This window comes from Heliangelus exortis, chromosome 7 (assembly GCF_036169615.1).
Source record: "Heliangelus exortis chromosome 7, bHelExo1.hap1, whole genome shotgun sequence".
Lineage (NCBI taxonomy): Eukaryota > Metazoa > Chordata > Aves > Apodiformes > Trochilidae > Heliangelus > Heliangelus exortis.
The window spans coordinates 6954791-6977766 of NC_092428.1; the positions used below are offsets into that span (position 1 = coordinate 6954791).

Genomic DNA, 22976 nt, shown 5'->3' on the forward strand with positions numbered 1-22976 from the left:
GTTCTTGACTTAGCATCAAGAGGCAAGGGAGAAGAATCTGCAGCCAACTGTGAGCACCTGGGTACAACTATAGAAGATTACTGGAGATAGGGTTAACCCCTCCAATATCTGGATTTAAACCGCATACAGCTCTTTTTTTGTGACAGTGCAGGAAGGTGATTTTTTAAAAGGGGAATGCTACCTAAATAAAATCCTCCCCACATCTGACTTCTGAAATTTTTGCATCAGAATCAAACCAACTGGCCATTTTTTTTTGAACATTTTAACCTGACCTTTTCTTAAATCATTACAGAAAAAGCACTCCCCAGCTTACACAGGCTGAAGTCACAGTGAACATGTATGTATGGTCTCATGTACAAAAAGCATGGCAGCTTCAATCCAGGTCTCCCAACAGAACAGCTGCCTCTACATTCAAACTATGCTTCATGTCAAGTGAAGCATTTCTGGGTGAGGATGAGGGACCAGGCTATGTCTCAAGCTAACAGTGTGGATGAGACAAGACCACAAGTTTCTGGTTCAACTAAATGGCTGACTTCCTTCTGAGTGCTTGGGATAGAAGTGGTCAGTGGTCCCAGTACAGAGTCCACCTTCTTTATGCTGAGATTTTTTTTTTACGTTAACTGCCCAGACCCAGCATCCTAGTTCTGAAACATTAATATAATAAATAATGACAGATGCACTTTAGGACTCAAGCAGTCCTGATTATCATCCCTCTGGGCGCTACTGAGGGTGGAAAGCTCAGCAAGAACTGGATGATACGAAAAACTGTCATCAGCTGGAGAAATTAAATTCAGATCATGTTAATATTCTCTCCTGAAAAAAGTGTGTCATGCTCAGGTGTCTGTGAATAAGTCTGAGATGAGGCATTACAGTAGCTTTCTTTTTATTCTTCTGAGAAGGAGAGTTTAGCCCAGTAACAGACCTAAATTTCCTTTCTATGCCTACAAAGCGACTTGTAGGTGGCACGGTAATTAAATAGGTCCATGATTTAAAAATGAAAAGCACTTTTTTATAGCTGAGATGAGAACTAAGAATCTGTAGTGAGATGGTTCCATCAAGTTGTTGTTTTTTCAGGAGCATTAGCAACAGGATATAAAATTCCCAGAAAAGCAGTCTGGGTGCGAAAAGCAAAGCAGACAATCAGGAAGTCTAAGGTCCACCATGACTACCTTGGCTCCCTTGCAAATTTACATTTGTTTTCATGAGCTGAAAGAATGCTCCTGTCCTAGTGTTTCAAGATGTTGAACAAAGAGTATTTCTTGCAAACAAAATGCTCTACTGTATCACACAGCTGCATTTTTTAAGAAATACAAGGGACAAAAAAAACGCTGCAGGTATCATCACCTGAAAGTCCATCTAGATCCATGTCCTGCCTTACATTCTATTACATTAAATCACTGATAAACCATAGAGTGACAGCAGCAGTCACGTTACTGTCATTACTTACATTTCCATGCAAGCTGGACAGGTGCCTGATTCCAGCAAACCACCGATATGACACAGCTAAGCAAAGGCAAGCATCTAGGTTTGGGGAGGACTATATGGATTTCTAGTGCAGAAGAGAACTGGAAAGGAAGACTCAGCGATCAGCCAGCTGAGCAAACTCTCCCTTTAAGCACTCCAAATGAGAACTGCTGGCACAAGGAGAGAAATCTGAGGGTAGGATAAGTGTGACCTCCACATTCATTTATGGATTGATACCTCCAGGGTTTGGAACATTAATTTTCACAGAAATAGGAGAAGGCAGCAAAGGACAACACAATGCGTAAGTAAAAAGATTGGTGTCTAGCTTACAAGATCAATGGTTTGATTCGCAGATCTTGTTAAAGAAACATAACCAGAGGGGAACTGATTGCAGTGCCCAAAGAAAGAAATTCTCACAGTATCACCACAATACTATTATTTCTGGCTTTGCACTGGGTTACACATGCTCACAGGGCTCCAGAGCGACTCACTTTTGTCTGCAAAGCAACATACAGACCTTCTCAAAGTCAAAGCACACAAGAAGTTAGCTAGCCACAGCACGCCAGTCCACTGACCAGCTCCCAGACACTAAATCTCACTGCTAGAAAGATGCAGTGTCCTTCTCTGTCATCATGTTTCACTGCAAGCAGCTGTCATCGTCTCAGAGATGTGCCTTAGTGGGACTGGAACTCACTCACATCATCACAAGTGTGAGCAAAAGCACACGAAAACTCATCTACGGCTTCCACATAGGGCCCTAACCCAGCATGTGTCAGGAGCACAAAAGTAAGATTTCAACAGCATTCTGTGTGTGGTTTTACATCCAACTCAAAAACAAATGCAATCTGCTGAATTACTGCTACTGAGGAAAAAAATGCTTGGGAAACAAAGGTGGGGTTTGTGCAAAAGCCTTAAGCACAGCATTTTGTTAGTGGGGTTCTGCACACACACAGCAAGACTTAGGAGCAAAATGTCCAACACAGATGGTAGAGCAAACGGTAGGGACTACTGGAAACAACATTATTAGATGTCAGTTTGCAAGAAACTACCCAGTTTAAACGTTAAGGATCTACCAGGGGTTTCCATACTTAGTCTCTTATTGCCAGGGGTCATCCTAACTAACCTGTGCTTCAAGGAAGACAAAAGGTTTAAACTATAAACTAACATTGATGGAAGTGATATACACTTACATAACACTCATACAAATGAAGGTGTCTGGGTCACATCAGCTTATTTCAGAAATCCCAGCTACTTTCACACAATGGTCCAGTCCAATTCATTAGCTTTTTGTCTGGGAGGCTGGAATACACTTTCCCTGTTAGCAATTCTTGCTGTCAAGCAGTTATTGATGGAGAACATAAATCCATGGTTTGGAAAAAATGAAAGAGGAACTCCTACAAACAAGTGCTCAGGTAATAGCAAACACAGGGCTATGAATTAATATCCTTCCACAGGCCTACAGTCATGACAGCTATGAGGCAGATGCTGCTGCTAAAACAGCATGTGCTGCTGGCAATATTTAGCTCCCCAGGAGCTTATTTGTGCCTTAACTGAGCCATGGGGGAATCCTAGCACCCTCCAACTAAGGCAGTGAAATTGATTTATAGTCCCTGGCACTTGTTTCATCCCCTGTTTCATCCCTCTGGATGTTCATCCCCTCTGCTAACCCTCACCCCTTGCTGTCTTTGAATGACACATCTTAGCTCCCTGAGCAATCCCTCTGCCTACCTCACATCTCCCATGAAGACAGGAAGAGTGACACACATCAGAGATACAGCCTTCTCCCCTACTGAAAAGTTTGCCTTTGAGATCCCCACTGTGGACAAGAAATTTGAACTTACTGTTTTAAAACTCAAATGCCAAGTGTTAGAAAGTCAAAAACCAAAATCTTCAAGCTGAGAAGAGCTCTGTTCAGGTGTGGCACCTTTTGGCTCAGCAACATTTTACTCTCCTGCTCTGGGAGGCATGGAAACTGCAAAGCTCAATTTGTTTCTCACTTTGAAACCAGAGCAATGACCCAATTTGTCACTTTTGGGAAACAGCTGCAGCTCCAGCTAGTGGATCCAGAGAAGGAAGGCAGAAAAAACATCAGTTGTTACAGCAGGATACTACCAAAGAGAAGGACAAGCAACAGTCTCTGAAGGCAGAAGTGTTAGCCTAAAGAAGCCACAGAACAAGCATGGCTGGAAGTTGCTGCAAAGCCTGCTCCCTTTTGAGAGAGAAGAATTTGACTTCAGAACAGCTACTCACAGCCACTTTGCTGTCTGTAACTGGCACAGCAGGCTACAGCCTGTCTATTTCTAGGACTCCCAGAGAGATAACTGAGTGTAAGAAAGCTTAGGGTGGAGCTCAGGACTAAAGCAACAAAGTACAGTGCTATAAATCCAGCTTTGTGGGGGGCTATGAAAGAAGTTTGCATGGTATCTATATGTATTATGCACCTGGCAACAGCCAGTATCTATTGTTCCTGTTCCATAAGGGATTAAAGAACCTTCTCAATCTGAAGTTTTACAAAATGCAAATTAAATTGTGCATTCCCACAAGCCAGCCATTGACAGCTCCTCCTTTAATCGTAGCTGTGCAAAGTTGTAATTTAATCTTTATAAAAGCAGGCTGTTTTGATCATTCTATTGCAATCCTCTGTGGAGCTTTTCCTGCCCTACACAAGTGCTTAGCAGTGACGGCAATCTGTAACATTGCTTTCCACTTCCACAGCAGCCTTCCCCATCAGATCACACAGCACTTCAAATGCTCCTTAGTTCCCCAAGGCTCTGCACCAGTTGCCCTTCCATTCGGGAGGACACAGGGCTCCAAGTTTGCTCAAGGCATCACAAGGAAAGCTAGGAAGGAGTTCAGGTGCAGCCCCTTCCTTTAGCTACCCACAGCCCCTTTTCCAAGCTCAGTTAAGTACCAGATATGAAACAAATCTACCAGACATCTTGAAAGTGTTTCATGAAACCGCATTCACCAGCGGTGCAAGGCAAGCACTGGCACTAGAGCAGCATCAGGCTGCCTCCTCAGGATGGGCTGGGAGCTTCTTACAAAGTTGAATCTGTGGCTCTTGCTCAGCATGCTCCCACTTGTGATTCAGGCTGGGCTCATAACTCACATGCCCAAGTCTTGCCTTGGTAGCCTGAACAAAGAAACTTATCTAATTCCTGGAAACTTTATCCTGTTTCTGCCAGCAGCAAGCAGCAGCTCCAGAAGGCAGCTCTTCAAAAAAGTTGCCAGCATTCAATGGTCGCCTATACTACAGCAGTTCCCAGGCCTTTATCAGTCCCTGTGGTACTAGCAAGAGCCAGGCATGGATATAAAAATATCTCTAAGAATGGAAGTTGAGCCTTGTTTTGATGGTTAATGGATTTCTTTTCTTACCAGTTTGTACTTCGAGGCAGTCCCTTATCTGCACAAGAGGACAGCTCCCAGAACCAGTAGGAATCAAGACGTGTCTTAGCATTTGCAATGCACGAAGGGTGGAAAGACTTCTTTACTCTGAGAGCAGTCAGAGGGATCCAGGACCATGCTGCCACCGAGAGGCACAGAGCAGATGAATGCCACTAGTGGTGGCAGTCAGGATGCTCAGGCACTTTTGTGCTGAGCCTGAAAGGAGAGTGAAGGGTTTCACCCATTTCTAATTAGGGTTTCTGGGACTGAATTATGAAAAGGGTTATATCTCTCCAGCAGTAGGTGCTTTTAAAAAACAAAGCACTTCTTTTTGTCTCTCTAACAGCCTACCACTCCGTGTGCCTCTCCTCCACTGATGCATGGGTAATTGTATTCTCCATGTTAATAAAAGGCACTACACAGCACAAAGTCACTACTCCAAAGATCACCTCCAGCTTCAAACCTCCTTGCAGGAAAGCTGATCAGTCCTTGAAGCCTCTTCAGACCCTTTCAGCCTGGGACACTGCACAGTTTGAGGCTTTATTAAACGTCTGGGATATTTCTCTGGTAAACCAAATAAAATTAAAAAGAAAAATATCTAAACCACAGAACTCCCCCACCAGACAAGCAAATCAGCAATTTTCCAGCTCCAGAAGATTTTTTACATAGATCCTTTTAAACTTGGGATTCCAACTCCATCCAATGGAGCTTTTTATTTGAACGATTAAATCTGTTTCAATCCATTAATCTTGAGTAGGTGTCTGTAATGAGACCATGAAACCCAATATCCCTGGCTCATTTGCAAAGATGTGATGACTTTAAATTAGGGCTTTGCCTTGGTGACCCCTTAGCTGGAATTTCACATCCCTGCTACAGTGTACAACACAGCAGTAGCAAGCTTGCCACCTTCTACCCCAAAACTCATTGCATTTCAGAAGTGAAGTAGCATTATGCCAAAACCATTTTAAAGTCTTCCTGGAGCCCTCACAACACATTATATTAATGTGAGACATTAGGGGGATTTATTGAAGTAGTACCTAGTACTGATGGTACTCTGCATTTTAAAATATCAAATGCACACATGCCAGAGTTTTAACCCTTAGCACCACTGCCAGCAGTGCTAAAAAACAAAGCATTTGGCATCTGCCAGTCATTTTGCTGCTAGTAATGGAAACCAGAACAAGCTGGATAAACTGTGACATCAATAGCTCAGATTCAGAATACTTTAGGGCATCTAGAACCAACCACACCCTTTTCTGATTCACTGTGCAACTCATGGGTGTCTCTAAACTACACTTTGGGTTAGTCCCTCAAAGCCCCACCAGATAGCCATGTTGTTGGAGGGTGGAGAGAAACATTTGACATTTGAGATATGACCTCAAGGAAAAGGAAGTGGCTTTGTGAGATTGGCTGACCAAACCGGATGAGAGCTACGTGAGATCTTCACGTCCAGAAAAGGCAGATGTGAGACACTGTCCGGATGATTCATGCCCTGAGTTTTTGGTCTGTCTGTTTTGCATTTGACTTTCTGGAGCAACTGTTGTGTTGCTGTTTTCTCACTGACTTGAACCCGTTCTCAGCAACTGCTTCTGCTAGAAAACATGCTGAGAGCTTCTCAATTCAGATATGGCACAGAGAAAGTCCACTGCCTCCAATATACTAAATACAAGGCAGTCCAGTCATCTGGAGAGTACGGATAAGCCTATGAATTCATTTCACATAAGGTTATTTTGCCCTTTGACTTAAGAAGGGACTGAAATATCTTTGATGTCCAATCCTATCTTTTTAACTGTGCAACATCTTTAAATTCCTCAAAGGACTTGCCAGAAGGAGCCAAGAATGTGGAGAGGGACAATACCACAGAACCACAAAGTAACACTGAAGTCAGGTTTCACAAATCAGCAAGTGAGGGAAGATGCCAGTAACTGGCTAAGACTTTTCCTGTTTCATAGTGAAGAACTACAGCAAGGTCAAAATATCTAACAAGTAGGAAGGATTGAGTTTGCTTTGGCAAGTAGAGTCTTCGCAGAGTGGCACTGGCAAGGATTACATGGTGTTGATAGACTGAGCTGGCTCACTGTCAAATCACTGGTGTTTGCTCGCCCCTGGGAATCTCCCACTCTTTGCTCAAGAGTATATGGAAAGAAGGTCTTTTCCCAGTATTTCTGATCTGAACACTGGATAAACCCCACAACAGTCAGCACAGCAATACCATGAAGTCTTGTGAATGTACCTGCCTAGAGCACAGAGCTGATATTCAAACTGTGGTTCCTGAGACTGAGAAAACTGGGGCTGTTCAGCCTTAAGAAAAGAAAGGCAAACAAGGGATCTTATTAATATCTATAAATATCTAAGGGGTGGGTGTCAAAAGGATGAGGGCAGTGTCTTTTCAGTGGTGCCCAGTAATAAGACAAAGAACAATGGGTTTAAACTAGAATACAGTACCTGAACATGATGAGAAACTTCTTTACCGTGAGGGTGATGGAGCACTGAACAGGCTGCCCAGAGAGGCTGTGGAGACTCTGGAGATTATCAAAACCCACCTGGATGCATTCCTGTGTGGCCTGCCATAGGTAATCCTGCTTTGGCAGGGGGGTTGAACTATATGACCTCTAAAGGTCCCTTTCAACCCCAAACATGCTATGATTCTATGATATGAGAATATGGACAAGGCTAGTATCTGGGAAGGTAATTTTCATTAAAATAAAAGTTAAAACAAATGTTCCCAGTAAAGAAATATCAGTCTCCTGAAACTATTAAATAACTGAATGACCTGGCCCAAATGTAGGACCTGTGTGTGTACACACAAGTTAAAATTAAATGTTTCCATGTGGTGTTTAAAAAAAAACAACAAAACAACAGGGCTATAAAGGAGGGTGGATTTTATGCAGAAAATATTATGGGGAGAAGGGCAATTAAGCAAACACACAGGCAAAAATGAAAGGTACAGCTGGAAAGGTACAAAAAACAAGAGACACTTCAGCAACCAAGAGGCAATCTTGATTGTCATTCCACACTGAATAGCTAAAACAGAACGACAACAGCAAATTTTTTTACCCCACATAAGCCAGATCCTGTCCTTGATCTCTGCCATCTTCTGTTATCTCTTATGTACTTACCACGTGGGACAGCTGTGATGGAAGGGAAACCACAGACCTGAGCTCACTGGCTAATTAGAAGTAAAGTCAAGAGGTCTCCATCCTCCTTCTCCTTGTGCAGTAAATTGCAGAGCACTGCCTAAACACCCTTACTGAGACCTCACAGTCCCTCACCACAATGACATCTCCGTTATTTCTCTGCAGTTCACCAAGGCCTTTTATTGCCTTGTGTGGTTTGATGTTCTCCCTGTGTTGAGAAAAAGCATGAAGGAAGAAAAGAAAAAAGAAATCTGTCTGTCTTTCAACTTCCGAGCCATCATCTTCAAAATGTTCCATGCATCAGCACTGATTTCATTATGTGCCTGCTGCTAGAGATTTTATTTAATGATGACACACAAGGAAGAAAGGCTTTAACCTAACCTCCCTGAACTGCTGGGGGATGAATACTATGCAGATCTGACAATGAAAAGCTCATTTCCTTTCTCAGACTAAACTCAACACTATGCAAATTTCCCCCCTATCCAAGCCCCTAGTTCTAAATTGGGCTATTAAAGGCTTTTCTCTTTTAGGGGCCTGGGTTGCTGCAATCAGTGTATCATCAATGAATAAGGACTGATAACATGAACCATCACAAAGCATAGCTGTGAGTATAGTGACTCTCCGAGGCTGAACAATACAGAAAAATTCAGTAAATTAAAACCAGTGTTCTTTTAGCCAGCTATATAGAGAATAAAAAGCAGTAGGGCCCACATATTTTTTTCCACTGCACCAGTGTAGTATTCAACTTGAGACTTCAGAGTGTTACATATTAGAGATCAAGTACAGTAATAAATGAAAAGCTTAGCAGGAAGCATGGAAGGGTATCATCAAGTAATGAGCAAAGACATCCTCAGCCAGAGAGAGAAATGAACTGCAGAGCAAGATGGATTCAAGACTTTTTAACAGACACAAGCACAGGATCCCATCTTCTGCAAAGAGCAATCCAAGACAACTCAAAGGAGGTCTGGTCTAGCCTGTGTACACGGTTTCTTCTCCAGAAGGTACAGAGCTGCTGACACAGCTGTATCTGGGATGATATCCCTAGCTCACAGGGTAGCTCTGTATTTTGTCCACCACAGGCTCCTGAAGAGTCATTTACCTTTTCAAGAGTGATTAACATACAATCCCAACATTTTATTTTGGAAAAATAGGCCATCTCTTCCCTTCCTGAAATCATGCACAGTAGTCTGTTTTTAAAAAACCACATTTACACAGTACAAGCAAGGCATGAAGAGAGCAAGCCAGGCCAAATTAACAAAGGGAAATCTAACCCTATCACCCTCTTTATTAAAAAAATTCTCTTTTCAAAATGTAAAACAAGTTAATTCAATTATGCTAGAAAATTTCTAACAACTGTTGCCTGATACAGTAAAAAAAAATCAAGCTGAGCCCAACACTTCACCCATAATTAGATTTGCTGCCAAAAACTTCCTGCTCCTTTCTAAATGCCATCATCCACATAGTCTCCAACCTCTCTTGCTGATAATTTTCATCATTTGTACCCACCCTTCTGCATTTGCTGAACAAAGATGTCTGCATGTGATGGTAAAACTGGCTAAAGAGAGCCTTGTTTCTCTCCTTGCCCACACCTGAATAAGGACCACAAGAGCCCTGTGTTCACTCCTCATGTTGCTGCAGTATCATCAATCCCATTGAGCACCAGGTACTCTTAACACCTATATTCCAGAGGTCAACATGGAAAAAACTCAATGCATTCTTGGCTTACCTGATCCTCGGAGAGCTGTGAAATGTGATTCACTGCAGCATAAGACTCTATCTTCGGGTTGAAGTGGTTGATGATGGCTCTGAAACAAAGGAGGGAAATTTTGAATTTTCAACAGGTTAGGAATGCAGCAGAAATTCCCTGCCAGCCAGCATCAGTGCACATGGACCTACAGCCCTGAAAGTAGTCCTTCCTCACCACACGGTACTGGTTTCTCTGCCAAAGTCACACTCCCAGCTGAGAGACCAGTGCAAATTCAGTCACAAGTTCACTGGAAACTGTAAGCACAGGCAATGCCCTGTGTCAGTGCATTTGTCCCAGTAGCTACTGTGCTGTGCTCACTGCCTTACTGGGACTAGGCTGCAAGTTCCTCAGTGTTCCAGTGGCACAGTGAATGTGGCCACCACTTCTCCATCCTGCTCAGAAACTGCATCTCCTCATCCCTTCCAAAATCAGTATTGCCCAACACTTTGCTGTACAGAACTGTTGCCTAATGTGTTGAAGTTGATGGTTTATGTCCACTATGTTTAAAATGTTGTAGCTGTTTTTACTTGTAGTCATCCATCATTGCAGCCACTACTTTGACTTCTTCTCATAATGACTTTAGTACTCATCCACAATTTGGACCATTAGAGATAACTTATGGCAGTGTCCCAATCATGGCAGCAGAAACAGTCATGACTCCTATTTCTCTGCCTTGTTTCTCTCAGTGTCCGCACCAACATACTCACTTTCCCTGCTAGGTGGATCTAGAGGCAGATGGAATAATCAAACTATTTCCTCAGTCTCTCCTCTGTCTGTCAGGTGCAGCTGAGAAGACAAATGGCAAGGCAGTAACATCTCCCCAGGATAGGTTAGGAATTGGTCCAGGTGGGATAATATTCGTAAGACCCACTGCTGAGGTAAATGCTCATGATGAGAACAGCCCATGCCAGTGCTTAGAAGAGATGTGTGCTGACTGTGTCTGGAGAACACTTGCTTGGCCAAATTACAGTGTAGCAGCAGTCAGGGCTTTCACTCTCATATTCATCAGCATGAAAATTCAGAGCTCCCTCTGCAGCACTCCAGTGGGTTCCCTCCTCTCCACGTCTCCCCCCTGCAGAAGAGCTTTCAGCTACTTTGTCCAGACTTCATCACAGCTAAAAGCTTGTGCCCGAGTTCAGGAATAAGGGATATTCAGTACTAAAGATCAGAGCTGGTGTAAAGAAAATCCACTTGGAAAGCATCCTTACTACTTTAAATACACATAAAGAAAAACAGTGCGGAGAGGGAGAGGAACGGGAGAAGAGTAAAAAAAATAACAAACCCAAACAATCTGCAGGTTCACTGCAACAATCCCAGCCACAAATCTCATCAACACACCAGATGGAGTCCATGTGCAGGAGCAGTCACTCCAGAGTCTGCTCCTACAGCATCAGTACATACTTAGTGCAGGAGGCTCATGCAGTCTCACCAGCCTTGACAGTTACATCAGTAAAGGGAATTCAGCAGGGCCTCTGCCAGGCTTCCCATACCCCTCCCTCTACCCCAGAGGAGGGCAAACAAGCAGATGTGCTCAGATTCTTCCCATTTCAACCCAACCAAAGAAGCCACTCCTGTGAGTCACAATCACATCCTCCATTACCCAGCCTCTCAAACATTGTGGTTTTCAACTTTCACATTTCATGCCTGGCTGGAGTCATATTTACACTCCTGCAGGACATACTACATGCTACTGAAAGAAAAGGGAACATATAACAACTTAACTTCTGGCTTGACAGAAGGCTTGGCAGCTCAGAGGGGTTCAATGCACTCACACGGTTCCAACATTTACCAGGGAACAGATTTAGCATTCATTTGTACCCACTGCTGTGAAGCACTTCAACACAGGCTGCCTGCTCACAAGTCCCTACGTGGATCTGAGCTAGTGGAGCGGCACCTGCAATTGCAGCTGGGATTCACCCAGGGAAAGCAAACCCAGCAACCAGCTGGCACTGCAGTAAGAATCAACAGACATTAAGGAAGAGAAAAGAATTCAAAGTCTCCTTCCTCATTTCCCTAAAGGAAAACAGACAACTCCTCAGTGACTAGAGAAGTTCAGCCATTTAATTTAAGAGAGCTCTTTCACTACAGAGAATTTCTTCTCAATCTGATTTTCTGCAGAGCTGTTTTTCTGAACCTGCAGGCAGCCTGGGGAAGAGTAGCCTGAAGAGCTTGGATTCAATCCTGGCTCTGTGTAGTCAGTTTCTTACTGTCCAGCATAGTCTACCCAAGGCCAGGCTCTGCATGTGGTACAGCTCCTACTCACACATCTGCTATGAGAAAATCCATCCCTACCCAGCCCAGGCTGCTGTGCAACTGCAGAGCTTTTCTACATAAACCACACCAATATGCCTCCACTATTCTCCCATACGTCAATATCCATCTCATCCCTGGGGCATCCTTTTAAGCAACTGGCCTCCTGGGCTACTGAGCAACAGCTGGAATTTCAGTTTGCAAAGCTGCCACTCCACCTGAATTTGCTCCCGAAGACAACAGGACACGGGAGCTTTTAAGCAGTCTCCCCCTTATGGACAACAAACCAGCAGCTTTGCCATCATAAGTTCACACCACTACCACGTAACAGCTGAGCCTTAGCAACTTTTTTTTTTTTTTTTTTTTTTTTACACTGTGACTGCCTTGATAATTGGGATATCAGCCAGTACCTTTGGGGAGGAGGAAGTGAGCAGCTAAAGCACTTAGAAAAGATTTGTGCTGTGCTGTGATCTACTGAGACCTTAATATTGATCATACAAAAAAGAAAAAAGGGAGAAAGGGAAGAGAAAGGGAGAAAGGGAAGAGAAAGGGAGAAAGGGAGGAGAAAGGGGAAAAGGGGAAAAGGGGAAAAGGGGAAAAGGGGAAAAGGGGAAAAGGGGAAAAGGGGAAAAGGGGAAAAGGGGAAAAGGGGAAAAGGGGAAAAGGGGAAAAGGGGAAAAGGGGAAAAGGGGAAAAGGGGAAAAGGGGAAAAGGGGAAAAGGGGAAAAGGGGAACCTTGTGCTTAGTATTCATGAAGCACTAGCATTTGTAGAACAAGGAAAAGGTAAAGTGTCAACTGAAAGACAAAACACTGCAGTATACATTTGATAATGTGTGCAGTTACAAATTTTCACACTGCAAAGTCTCTCTGCCATTTGTCACACAAATTTCAGAGCACCTTTGTGACACAATTCTCCAGGGACTGCAATACATTTGGAGAGATGCCACTTTAGCAACACTGCCTCATCTGACAGTGTCCACAGTCTGACTGATCCACAGTTCAGCACTCAACTGGCAGGAGGGGAGACTGTCACCTGGATAAGAGGAGGATGCTGAGCCAGCAGAAGGTGAAACATTGGCTCAGAAATTTAAAAGTGGGCTCCCAGTGGCTTGTCTTGAGGTTAATGGTTAGCGGTCTAAGGCAGAACACAAGCAATCTGCACATTCTTTATTCCTTGATCTCCAGCGAGTCACTTACACTCTGGCCATGCCAGCACTCTCAGAAAAACCCACTCCCATCACTTCTTCATGCAGCTCTTCAAAAAGCTAGACACAGTGAGGCCAGAAGCCATGAAGAGACACAGATGAATGAACCTGTATCTTCCCCAGGATGAACCACCTAGGACACTTTTATTTATGTATTTATGCATTTATCACATATTTATTGCATTTATTTTTATCTTTGGGAAGAAGGGGATGTTTACAGGAAAAATATAAAGTGTTCTGCCCTGACTCAAGAACCTAAGTGCATATTAATAATTTATTTGTACTAGCTGTGTTGATACTCAACCTACTAGACAATAAATGCAGGTTCTACTGCAACAGGTGTGGTACAAATACAGTGTGGTGGAAAGCCTGTGTCTCAGAGAGGTAACCACCATGGTGATAACAGAAAATATAGCAGTTCTGTTATTTACTGTCACAAAAAACTTCAGTTAGAGATAAACGAAGGATAGGGGAAAAAAACCCCACACATACACACACAAAAAAACCCAAAACCAAAAACCCACTAGAAAAGGAATACTAAAGGATGAAGTCCAGAGACTGGAAAAAGGGGACAGAAGGGCAGATAGGATCAAGAAAAGAAGAGGTGAAAAGAGGGCAGGACAGAGATAATCAACAGCAACAGCAACTGATCCAGTACAGTCTGTCCTCTGCAAACTGGAAAGCTGTGACTGCTAAAAAGTTTCTACTTTGGCTGTCTTTAAGGCTGCAATAATTAACCAGTCCTGAAAGACTGTCATTAGCCCTTTCTCCTTTACAAAAACATGGGCTAGAAGGTGCAAAGCAAGGGAATCCACATGTGAGCCCTATTAGGTATGGGTTTTTTTCCAAAAATGTGAACATCCTACTGCTGCTCTCACCTTGAGCTATGTTGAGAGAAGGTGAGCTGCATTCTCCCCCCTCACCACCTTCACTACAACAGGGCTTGCTTGTGAAGTAACTCTCCAGACAGCAACATTTTAAAAAGTGTTTCTATACAGTCTTTTAAAACTGCATAGTGTTACTCCTTGATGAACAGAAACAACCAGTGCTGCCCTTCAGAGAAGCTCAGGGTAAAAGAACTTCTGAAGATGTGTCTGCTGATAGGAAAGGGCTCCTGTGAAAACTGACCCGGCACACACAGAAAGAGAAAATTTAATTGATTCCTCAATTTAATTTGCCACTAGCTGCAACATCACACATGAGCAGCAAAATGCTTTGCACCTTCCAGTCCACGTGTACCCACTGTGGCAAGGAACACCTCAACCTCACAACAAGTTGGTCTGGGTCCAGTGTGCAGGGAAAGCAAAATCACTGCGCTCAGGAGAGTAGCACTTCAGCACGTTTTCTCTGACCTCCAAACTCTCCCCATCAAGTTATTGCAGATGAGCTGTCTAATACCCACTCCTGCTTGACAGCAGCTACATTTCCAGAGTCCCATAAGACAACACTGTCCTCTTGTCCTAAGCAGAGAAATTAAGCATTCTGGAGGTGCTGAAAGTAGGCTAAGGGAAGAAGTGAAAGGTTGCAAAGCTTATTATAGAGCTAGGAGTGCTGAGCCATCATTCACTGCATGAACCTTGTCTTTGCACCTACTTTACAGCTCCTATATGCAATGCCTGGCATAAAACATTCCTGTGGATACCCAAACAACTATTGTACAATAAAAGCAGCTCACTTCTTCCTACATCCTGCTACAGTGGAACAGAGAAGCAGCAGTACTTGGTGGGCATTTACCCTATCACAGGAAACCAAGGGTGACTTTGTATTTACTATACATATTCACGATGTTCGTGCCAGCACAGTGCTCTGGGAAGCAGTGAAGGCATTTCTCTTCACTGCGTAAAGCTTGGTGCATGGTGAGGGCAGCCAGTTTACCTGACACTATCCAAGATGGATGCACTAAGCTTGTAAAACAGGCAGAAGTAGGAAAGGACATAGTTGTCTTCTATCACACTCTGCTTTATAAACCTGCTTTAGTAGTAAAGAGAAACCTGAGACACACTGGTGGTTGTTGTTCAGGAACAGCAATCAGTTAGTGACCAGCTTCTCTCCAATTTGCTACAGCAGCTCCTCCTCTCTCATGTGCCTTAGCTTCTCTTTTTATAAAATGTGAATAAGAACATTCACTTCCACAAAGTGTTTTAAACCAACAAGCTGAAAAGAGCTCAAAGTGTTTTACTATTAGATATGTTGGAAACTGCTCAAGCACAAGGAAGCAAGCAAATTACACATAATACAGAGAACAGAACGAACATAAACCACCCATCTTCTTCCCCTGTTCATGCCATTGTAATCCTGGTTGCTGGAGACCTGTGCAAAACTCCCAGTCACAAGCCACCCTTCCTGCAACAAGCTGTGTCTCAGCAAGCTGCTGTTTGGGACAAAGATCCTGCTGGCATTGCTCTCTTACACAATCCCAGCACTCAAGACAATAAAACCCCATCTCTTCAGTGCCTGCAACAATTAGATTGAGTTACTCCGTATGTACAGTCCCACCTGGCAGGAGGTGAGAGGCTTTAGGTTATTTTAACACATGTCTACGAGGCATTGCTATAAAGTACACATATCTGCCATACCTAAGCTGTATGCAGCAAATAAAAGCAAGCAAACCCCCTGGAAAGGTGCACTAAATTCTTCATTCTACTGTGGTTTAACTCCAGTCTTTTATATTTCTTCTGCTCCTACACTTTAATGAGTACTAACATTAAGCTTGAAGTCCTCAACTCACAGGGGGAGGCATCTTCCAGACACAGTAGCAAACTGCAGGGAAGAATCTAAGACAAAAGAATATTTTAGTTAAAAGCTTTTGCTTTATAGCTCACCAAAAACATCCTAGTCAGCACTGCTGCAATTCTGCAGAAGAAATTAGTCTGATACACCTGTTCAATTCTGCCATTCTGAAACCTATTGATTGCAATGACAAGCTACATGGCAGAGGGAGACACACAGCCTATTTATTTAATAATGAGGGGACAAAAGAGTATACGTGTGCCAGCTAAGCTTCTTGCAGCTCTCAGCATTGTTTTTCCATGCCCCATTCTGCAAGGGCAGAAGCAGAGGATGAAGAAGCAGACCCACCCTGCAGCTCTGCAGTACATCCTTCCACTTCTGTTTGCTGGATACTGACCCGATAACATCATGGCTGTCAGGATATATTCTTCTTACAGGTAATTCCATACATTTAAACCAATCAAACCAAGTACCTCCACCCTCAACACCTAAAGGACTTTTATTTGGCTTCTTAACTACAGAAGTCCTCATGGGTGTGCAGTTACATCTTTGTGATAGTCCCATGACCTCACTGGAGACTACAACTCAGGGATCCATCCGTTCACGTATTTTCACGCAGTCAGTCTATCACTGGAAAGTAGTCCAGATAAATTTCTGTTCCTTGTTCTCAATAAGTAGGCATCAAATTTCTTTAGTATACATAATTCTTAAGTATACAGAACCATAAATTCTTAAGTATACATAAACTTCTAGTTTAACTGATGTGAATGACATAGTAGAAAATATTGCCTAAACATTGGGAGTTAACGTATGGAATGAAGCACAGGGCACTAACCTGGTCTTTGTTCTTGCTCTTCTGCCCATCTGTCACTGACTGTTCTACAACAAAGCTATGACTTGATAGAAATAAACTTCTCATCTCCATCATGTAATTCATGTGAGATCAAATGATACATTTTATTGCTCTGAAACACCCAGCTACTAGTGGTGGGAGTATGGTGACAGTTCACTTTTACCAAAGGAAAAGCATTAAATGCCCAGCCATCCATTATGCCTTAGTTCCAGAGAGCAGCAGTTAACTAATATTTGCTCATCTCCAACTACAAATAGAATTGGCGCTGTTTGACAGAATACAGAAATGTCACAGATAAAACATCTTCCCTGTGAGCTTGGGCTGATGGGCACTAAAACCTGCAACTCAATCTACTGTGCTCAAGACGTGAGAGCTGACCAGGATGCACCAGCATAAGGGCCTAGAGCACAAGTCCTATGAGGAGCAGCTGAGGGAGCCGCGGTTGTTTAGTTTGGAGGAAGCTGAGAGGAGACCTTATTGCTCTGATTGCAACCACCTCACAGGAGGTTGGAGCAAGGAGGGAGAAAGCCTCTTCCCCTTAGTGGTGTGTGATAGGACCAGAGGAAACAAATGCAAGCTACGCCAGGGGAAGTTTAGGCTGGATATTAGGAAACATTCTTCCACTGAAAGGGTTGTCAAACACTGGAATAGTCTGCCCAAGGCAGTGGTGGAGTTACCATCCCTGGAGGTATTTTAAATGGCATGTACACCTGGCCCTTAGGGACATGGTTTAGTGGTGAGCTTACAGTGCTGGTCACAGGTTGGAGTGGATGATCTTGAAGATCTCTTCCAATCAAAGACATTCTGAGATTTCAGGCACAATGTCTATGCTTTCACAGCTGTGTTACCAATTTTGAAATTTCAATCACCTTTTTAAATGAGAAGCACTCCTTAAAAAGTTTCTTAATATGTGCTTTTAGAAGGTCCCTATTGCCCCAGGGCTGTGGTCCTGCCTCAATATCTGCACAGATTCGTAACAAACACAAATAGTATCAAAGTATCTTTTTCAAAATCTACAACTGTTTCTGCAGCACATGTTTCCCAGTCTTATCTCATATATATATTCATTTGTCCAAAGTTTTTCAGATGTGCCAAAGAATAAAAAAATACAGCCCATGGACCAAACAAGCTGTGGTTCTTTTACTATCTAAGCACGCTTTGATGCAAACAGCATGATACTCTCTAGTAGCCAGGCTGTTTAGAGCAATGAAATATGTCATAAAACACTGCTTCAACACCAAATACAGACCTTCAGCTACAACTACTTTTAACTCCCTCATGTACAAGGCAATCTGTTCTCCAAAAAAAACACAAGGTATGAAGAAACATATAACCGAGAAGGTGAGAAAACGAAACAAAAGGGAAAAAAGGGAAAAAAAACCCAAACACATTTGACAGTGGTTTACTAGAGCCACCCTCTCTGGTAATAAAGAACTTTTGGCAAATATTTATTCTCTCCAGGCACTGTAAGTGGGATAGCATCTATCCGTTGCTTCACAATTCACATTACACACTGTCATCCAAGTCTTCTTAAACACTCCAAAAAGCTCAAACAGGATCAAAAGCTGAAATATTTAAAATTTCTTTTATGCCTCTTAGTATCTCAATTAGTATTTTATCATAGAATGTTTAATTTTAAGGAAAGTAGAAAATCAAGCTTATTGCATGCTGTGCTTAGTGCAGAATGCATGCACCAGCTTCCAAACATACCAAGCATAGAATGAAATCTCAGAAGTTTATAAACTATCCTACTGGGACCTTTTAAAGCTCTCCGAGAAAGGCAATGAGTATGGCTGCTGGTTTAATTAACTTAGTAAACACTTGTCATCAACCCCATAATATCTCCAGCAAGTATTGCATGAGGCCCTGAACACCCTGTTTGCAGACTGTGCCAGCATCAGAAAAAACTCTCTGCTTAGGTCGCATAACATTTCTCTACAAGCTCACAATAAATCCTGTGCCTGTGACAAAAGTCTCAGAGGGAAGAAAGGCACTGCAGCATTGGCATTTGTATGGATTGAGTGAGTAAAGGGTTAGAACAACATGATCTAGTTGTGAAGTAGCTGGATATTAAATGACATTAAGGGGAGTGGGGGAGGGGGGTGGGAGATGTGTGTAAGGAAGGAACATTGCCAAAGCGAGAATCAATCACAGTCAAACCTACTTCGCCAAGGAAATGAAGTTGAGTCCCACAGTGATATTTAACTAACTTAATTATACCAAGTGTCAGCTATGGCTGTACCTGCACAGCCATGTGAATCTGAACATAGTTCACAATCTTAACCTTTCAGATAACAGCTACCATGCTGACCAAAACCCATCAGTTACAATCCAATCCAATGAAAAAACCAAGGTGCTGCAAACCTCACTATGTTTTCTCATCAGACAGCTGAAAATAAGAACTATGTTGAGAAATGCCTAACAGAGGCAACTAAAGTAATGCCTTAACTTTCAAAATCTAGAACCGAGCGTTAAAGTGTGGACTTTGATGAAACTCCCCCGTACACCCAAGTAATACCATGTCTTCGATAAAAATGTCATCACATATTATTTGGGACAAGGTGAACTTGTTTTTCAACGCTAAGGAAAGCTGTAGAGCCAACCAGCATTACACCTGAATAAATGCTACTCTTGTTATTATGATATTTATTTCACATGAGAGGCCAGAGTAGTTTATTAAGATTCTGTTTTCCTGAGACAGGGTACCTAGTTTATAGACCACTGGAGAGCTTCATCTCATTGTAGAGATCTAACTCCTTTGCTACATTTCATGTGTACTAGTCTTCTTTCCTATTTAATTTCCTGCCACCCTGAAAGCCAAACTCCCTCCACCCTAGTATTTGCAGATCTCACAAATCTCACTCCCTACTGAGATCTCTGTTCTCAGTATCTATGGGGTGATGATCAGAAGCAAATGATTTACTGGAGCTGAACAAGTTAGGTTCCTGACAGGAGGTGGATATTAAATCCATTGTAATTGCAGAGTAAAATGCCATACTTTGTTAGCCTATGTGCATACACTCATAATTCATCACACAACAGTGAGAACAAAAGGAGAACTGGGGGTCAACTCACCACAGCCCAATTGACAAGTGACAACTTTTAAAGACACCTGCCTACACCAAGGATTTTCAGCATCACTTTAATGGTGTTAGAGGGGTTTTGTGTTTACTTTCCTTTTACATATCCTTATCCTGAACCAAATTTCAGCCAAGTGTTGACAAATCCCATTCATCTATATTGGCCACAGAAGGACAAATGTTTGAGGACAGGCTTTCTCATACCATACAGTGGAGGAGAAAGTTATTTTCCTCTCAAATATCCACACTCCCCTCTCATCTACCATCAAACCTGACACATATACCTGTGTTCACCTCTCCCTCAAAGCTTTGGTTTTGTAATTTATTTCCACATTTATTTTTTCTTCTCTGTTCTTTGTCTAGGTATTACTGAAAGCAAGTCCAGGGAAGTGAAGTATGTTACCCAATCTAAGAAACAGTGGAGCACCAAGCATTTCAAAGTCAATTGCTGATGTTCTCCTACCAAGCAAGCCAAAGAAAAAGCCCAGCTCCTACAGTGTTCTGTTACAGATAAGTCTTTTATGCTTTTAAAGTGTTTTTCAAGGCTCTTACAAATACATAATGAAAAAAAAGCCACGTGTTTTTTCATCAGTTACATGTGATATAAAACAAGTGGCAGAGGATCTGCAAGTAGTAAAGAGGCCTGGATATTTCTCTGTGAAAACAGAGCTAAAGGTTTGCCTCTGCTTTTTCTTTATAATAGCTAATACACAACTACACACTGGAGAGATATATCAGTTCTACCAGGGCAGCAACTTTGAAGAGTTCAAGCCAGTTTCTTTACAAGGCTTGAATTGCACAATTCCTAAACCAGCATCCCCAAATTAAACCATGCAGACTTCAGTCCAACCACTGAGTTACACAACAGACTGTGTTTTTTCACCTCCTTTCCTTTTGTTTTTTACATACAAAGCTTCCATGTATTCAGTTGTCACTGACAAGGTTTGCCAACACTCAGAAGACAGGGAGACCACACAACTTCCTCAGGTCAGCAATCAAAATTGGGGACACATTAAAAAATGTTACCCACAATCACATGAGAATGCAGGAAAAAACAGGCAAACCTGATGCAGCGAGTCAGATAACCAATACCACATAGGAAATCACCACAATTAATTGCATTAATTAATTGTCATTAATTGTCATTAATTCTTATAAACTCTGAATTGCTCTCCTGAACAACAAAATGTTCTGAGCATTATAAGGCTCATTATAAATCTTATATTCTCATTTTGCTATTATACTTGCATTGGTAAAAATGCAATGCTGACTACTTACTTGTTCCTTTTTTCTCTTCCATTCAAAGACCAAAGGCAACATTTCTTTCCTAGTCCACTTTGCTGCAGAAGCTGATTACTACTGCTGCCCCATCTCACCTCATGGGTCTGCATGGAAGGGCTCATGATATTTTTCCTGGTATTTGTGAAACTGTGTTAGCAGCAGCACCTCAGCACTAGAAATGCTTGAGATAATAGTGCTGCTTTATGCTATAATGGGAAAGCTGCTCAATTTAGGTTTTTGGGGAAATATGGAGGAACAGGCCTATCCTACAAGAAAAGCCATTCAGTATATATACAGATCAGACTTTGAATCTCCCAGTAATTACTGAATGTTTCTGTGAGTGATATTGCAGAGGCCCCCACTTCAAAGAGGAAAAAAACCTGCATGGCTTCTATTACCTTGGCTAACATTCATTCTGCACATATGCATAAATACTTACTATTGATAAGCACACAATAAATTTCTGACAATTAAACCCAGATTAAACACCATCTAAACAAACTGATTTAGCATTTATTGACAGGTAAACCACTGCAAAGACCTTTCTCCAACTATACTATTCAAACTTGAGAAAAAACCTCTTACTGCAACATAAAACAATCAGGATGCTTACTGTTCACCTACCAATCTCTGTTCTCCCTTCACCCACACTGCATTTGCTTAGGTCATCTTTTTTCTGGCTATATTTAAAAAGCATTCCTTACCACCTGCTCTCCAGTGCTGCGTACGTTAGCTTGCATGGCTAAAATTTTCTTGTCTGTTACAAGACTCCTAAAGGAATTAAACCATGCAAGTCATTAGAACTTTGATTATTACTTTAAATAACAGGTCAGATGATTATTGAACCCATTCTGTATCAAAGGGATTAATTGCCACTTTAACAGTCAACATGTGCTAGCTGAGCAACACAGAAAAAGTGATGTGGACTGTGGTATTTGATGCTAATGAGCAATGACACCAGTTTGACAGCACAAAGCTTGGCAATATGCTTACTATACAATAAGAGAAAACTGCATATATCTCTCTCAAGAAAAAAAGGAAAAGAAAGAAAAAAACTCAGAAAAAGGAAAACCAGGAAGAAACCTTAATGCTATCTAAATGGCAGGTCTATATTTGACTTAACAGATAAGCCACATTGCAATACTCAACAAGAAAGACTATAAAAATTAGAACCAACCTTAAGATCCCTTTCTTATAAAGAATTTCAAAATTTAGAAATCTGACTTTGTTTCAAATGCTGAATGAAACCGTATGATCTTTAAGCTATATATTAAAATGTCATATTTATTCTTGATTTGATGACAAAGTTTGGACAAAATTTAGGATTCCAATCTAACTGTACGAGATTTGGGGAAAAAATGTGAAAAGTCTAATTTTTATGTTGAAAGAACCCAACAATTTAAAAATTTAGGTGAAAATATTTTAAAATAAGCATTGCAAATATTGTGAGGTATTTAGATTTCGGCCTTCCACTGGAAAATTGCTAAATCCAACTGTCTCCAGCACAGAGTAACTCTTTGCACAGTGCATGTATACACACAGCAGACCACCTGGCCTCTAACAGCTCCTCTTGACATGGAGCATGAAGCTCAACTCAAGATCTTTAAACCTTCAGATGCAGCACCCCAGCGTTAGGAAGAGAAGTACAACTGCTCTGTACAAAAAGTCATTGCAAGATAAACGTGGCCATGGGCCCTTGGCAGGAGCCCAGAGGTGCTGACAACAGGACCAAGTTTGGGACATATTGTCCCAGGCTGGCACACCTGTTCATTTGCTATCCTGCTTTAATGGGAGCCAGTAACTTTCCCTGTGACCTTTACTTCCTGCACCTGAAGTAAAGAAAG

The 22976-nt window shown here is 42.1% G+C and overlaps 1 protein-coding gene across 4 annotated transcripts in view; it reads right to left on the reverse strand.

The window, feature by feature from the left end:
• The window catches only part of ARMH3 (armadillo like helical domain containing 3), a 125850-nt gene that overhangs the window by 20601 nt on the left and 82273 nt on the right, over nucleotides 1–22976 (reverse strand). For all 4 annotated transcript variants that reach the window (XM_071748486.1, XM_071748484.1, XM_071748485.1 and 1 more), the window contains exon 24: nucleotides 9712–9790. In XM_071748486.1, coding sequence (XP_071604587.1) covers nucleotides 9712–9790 — 79 coding nt within the window. The remainder of the gene's footprint in view (nucleotides 1–9711; nucleotides 9791–22976) is intronic.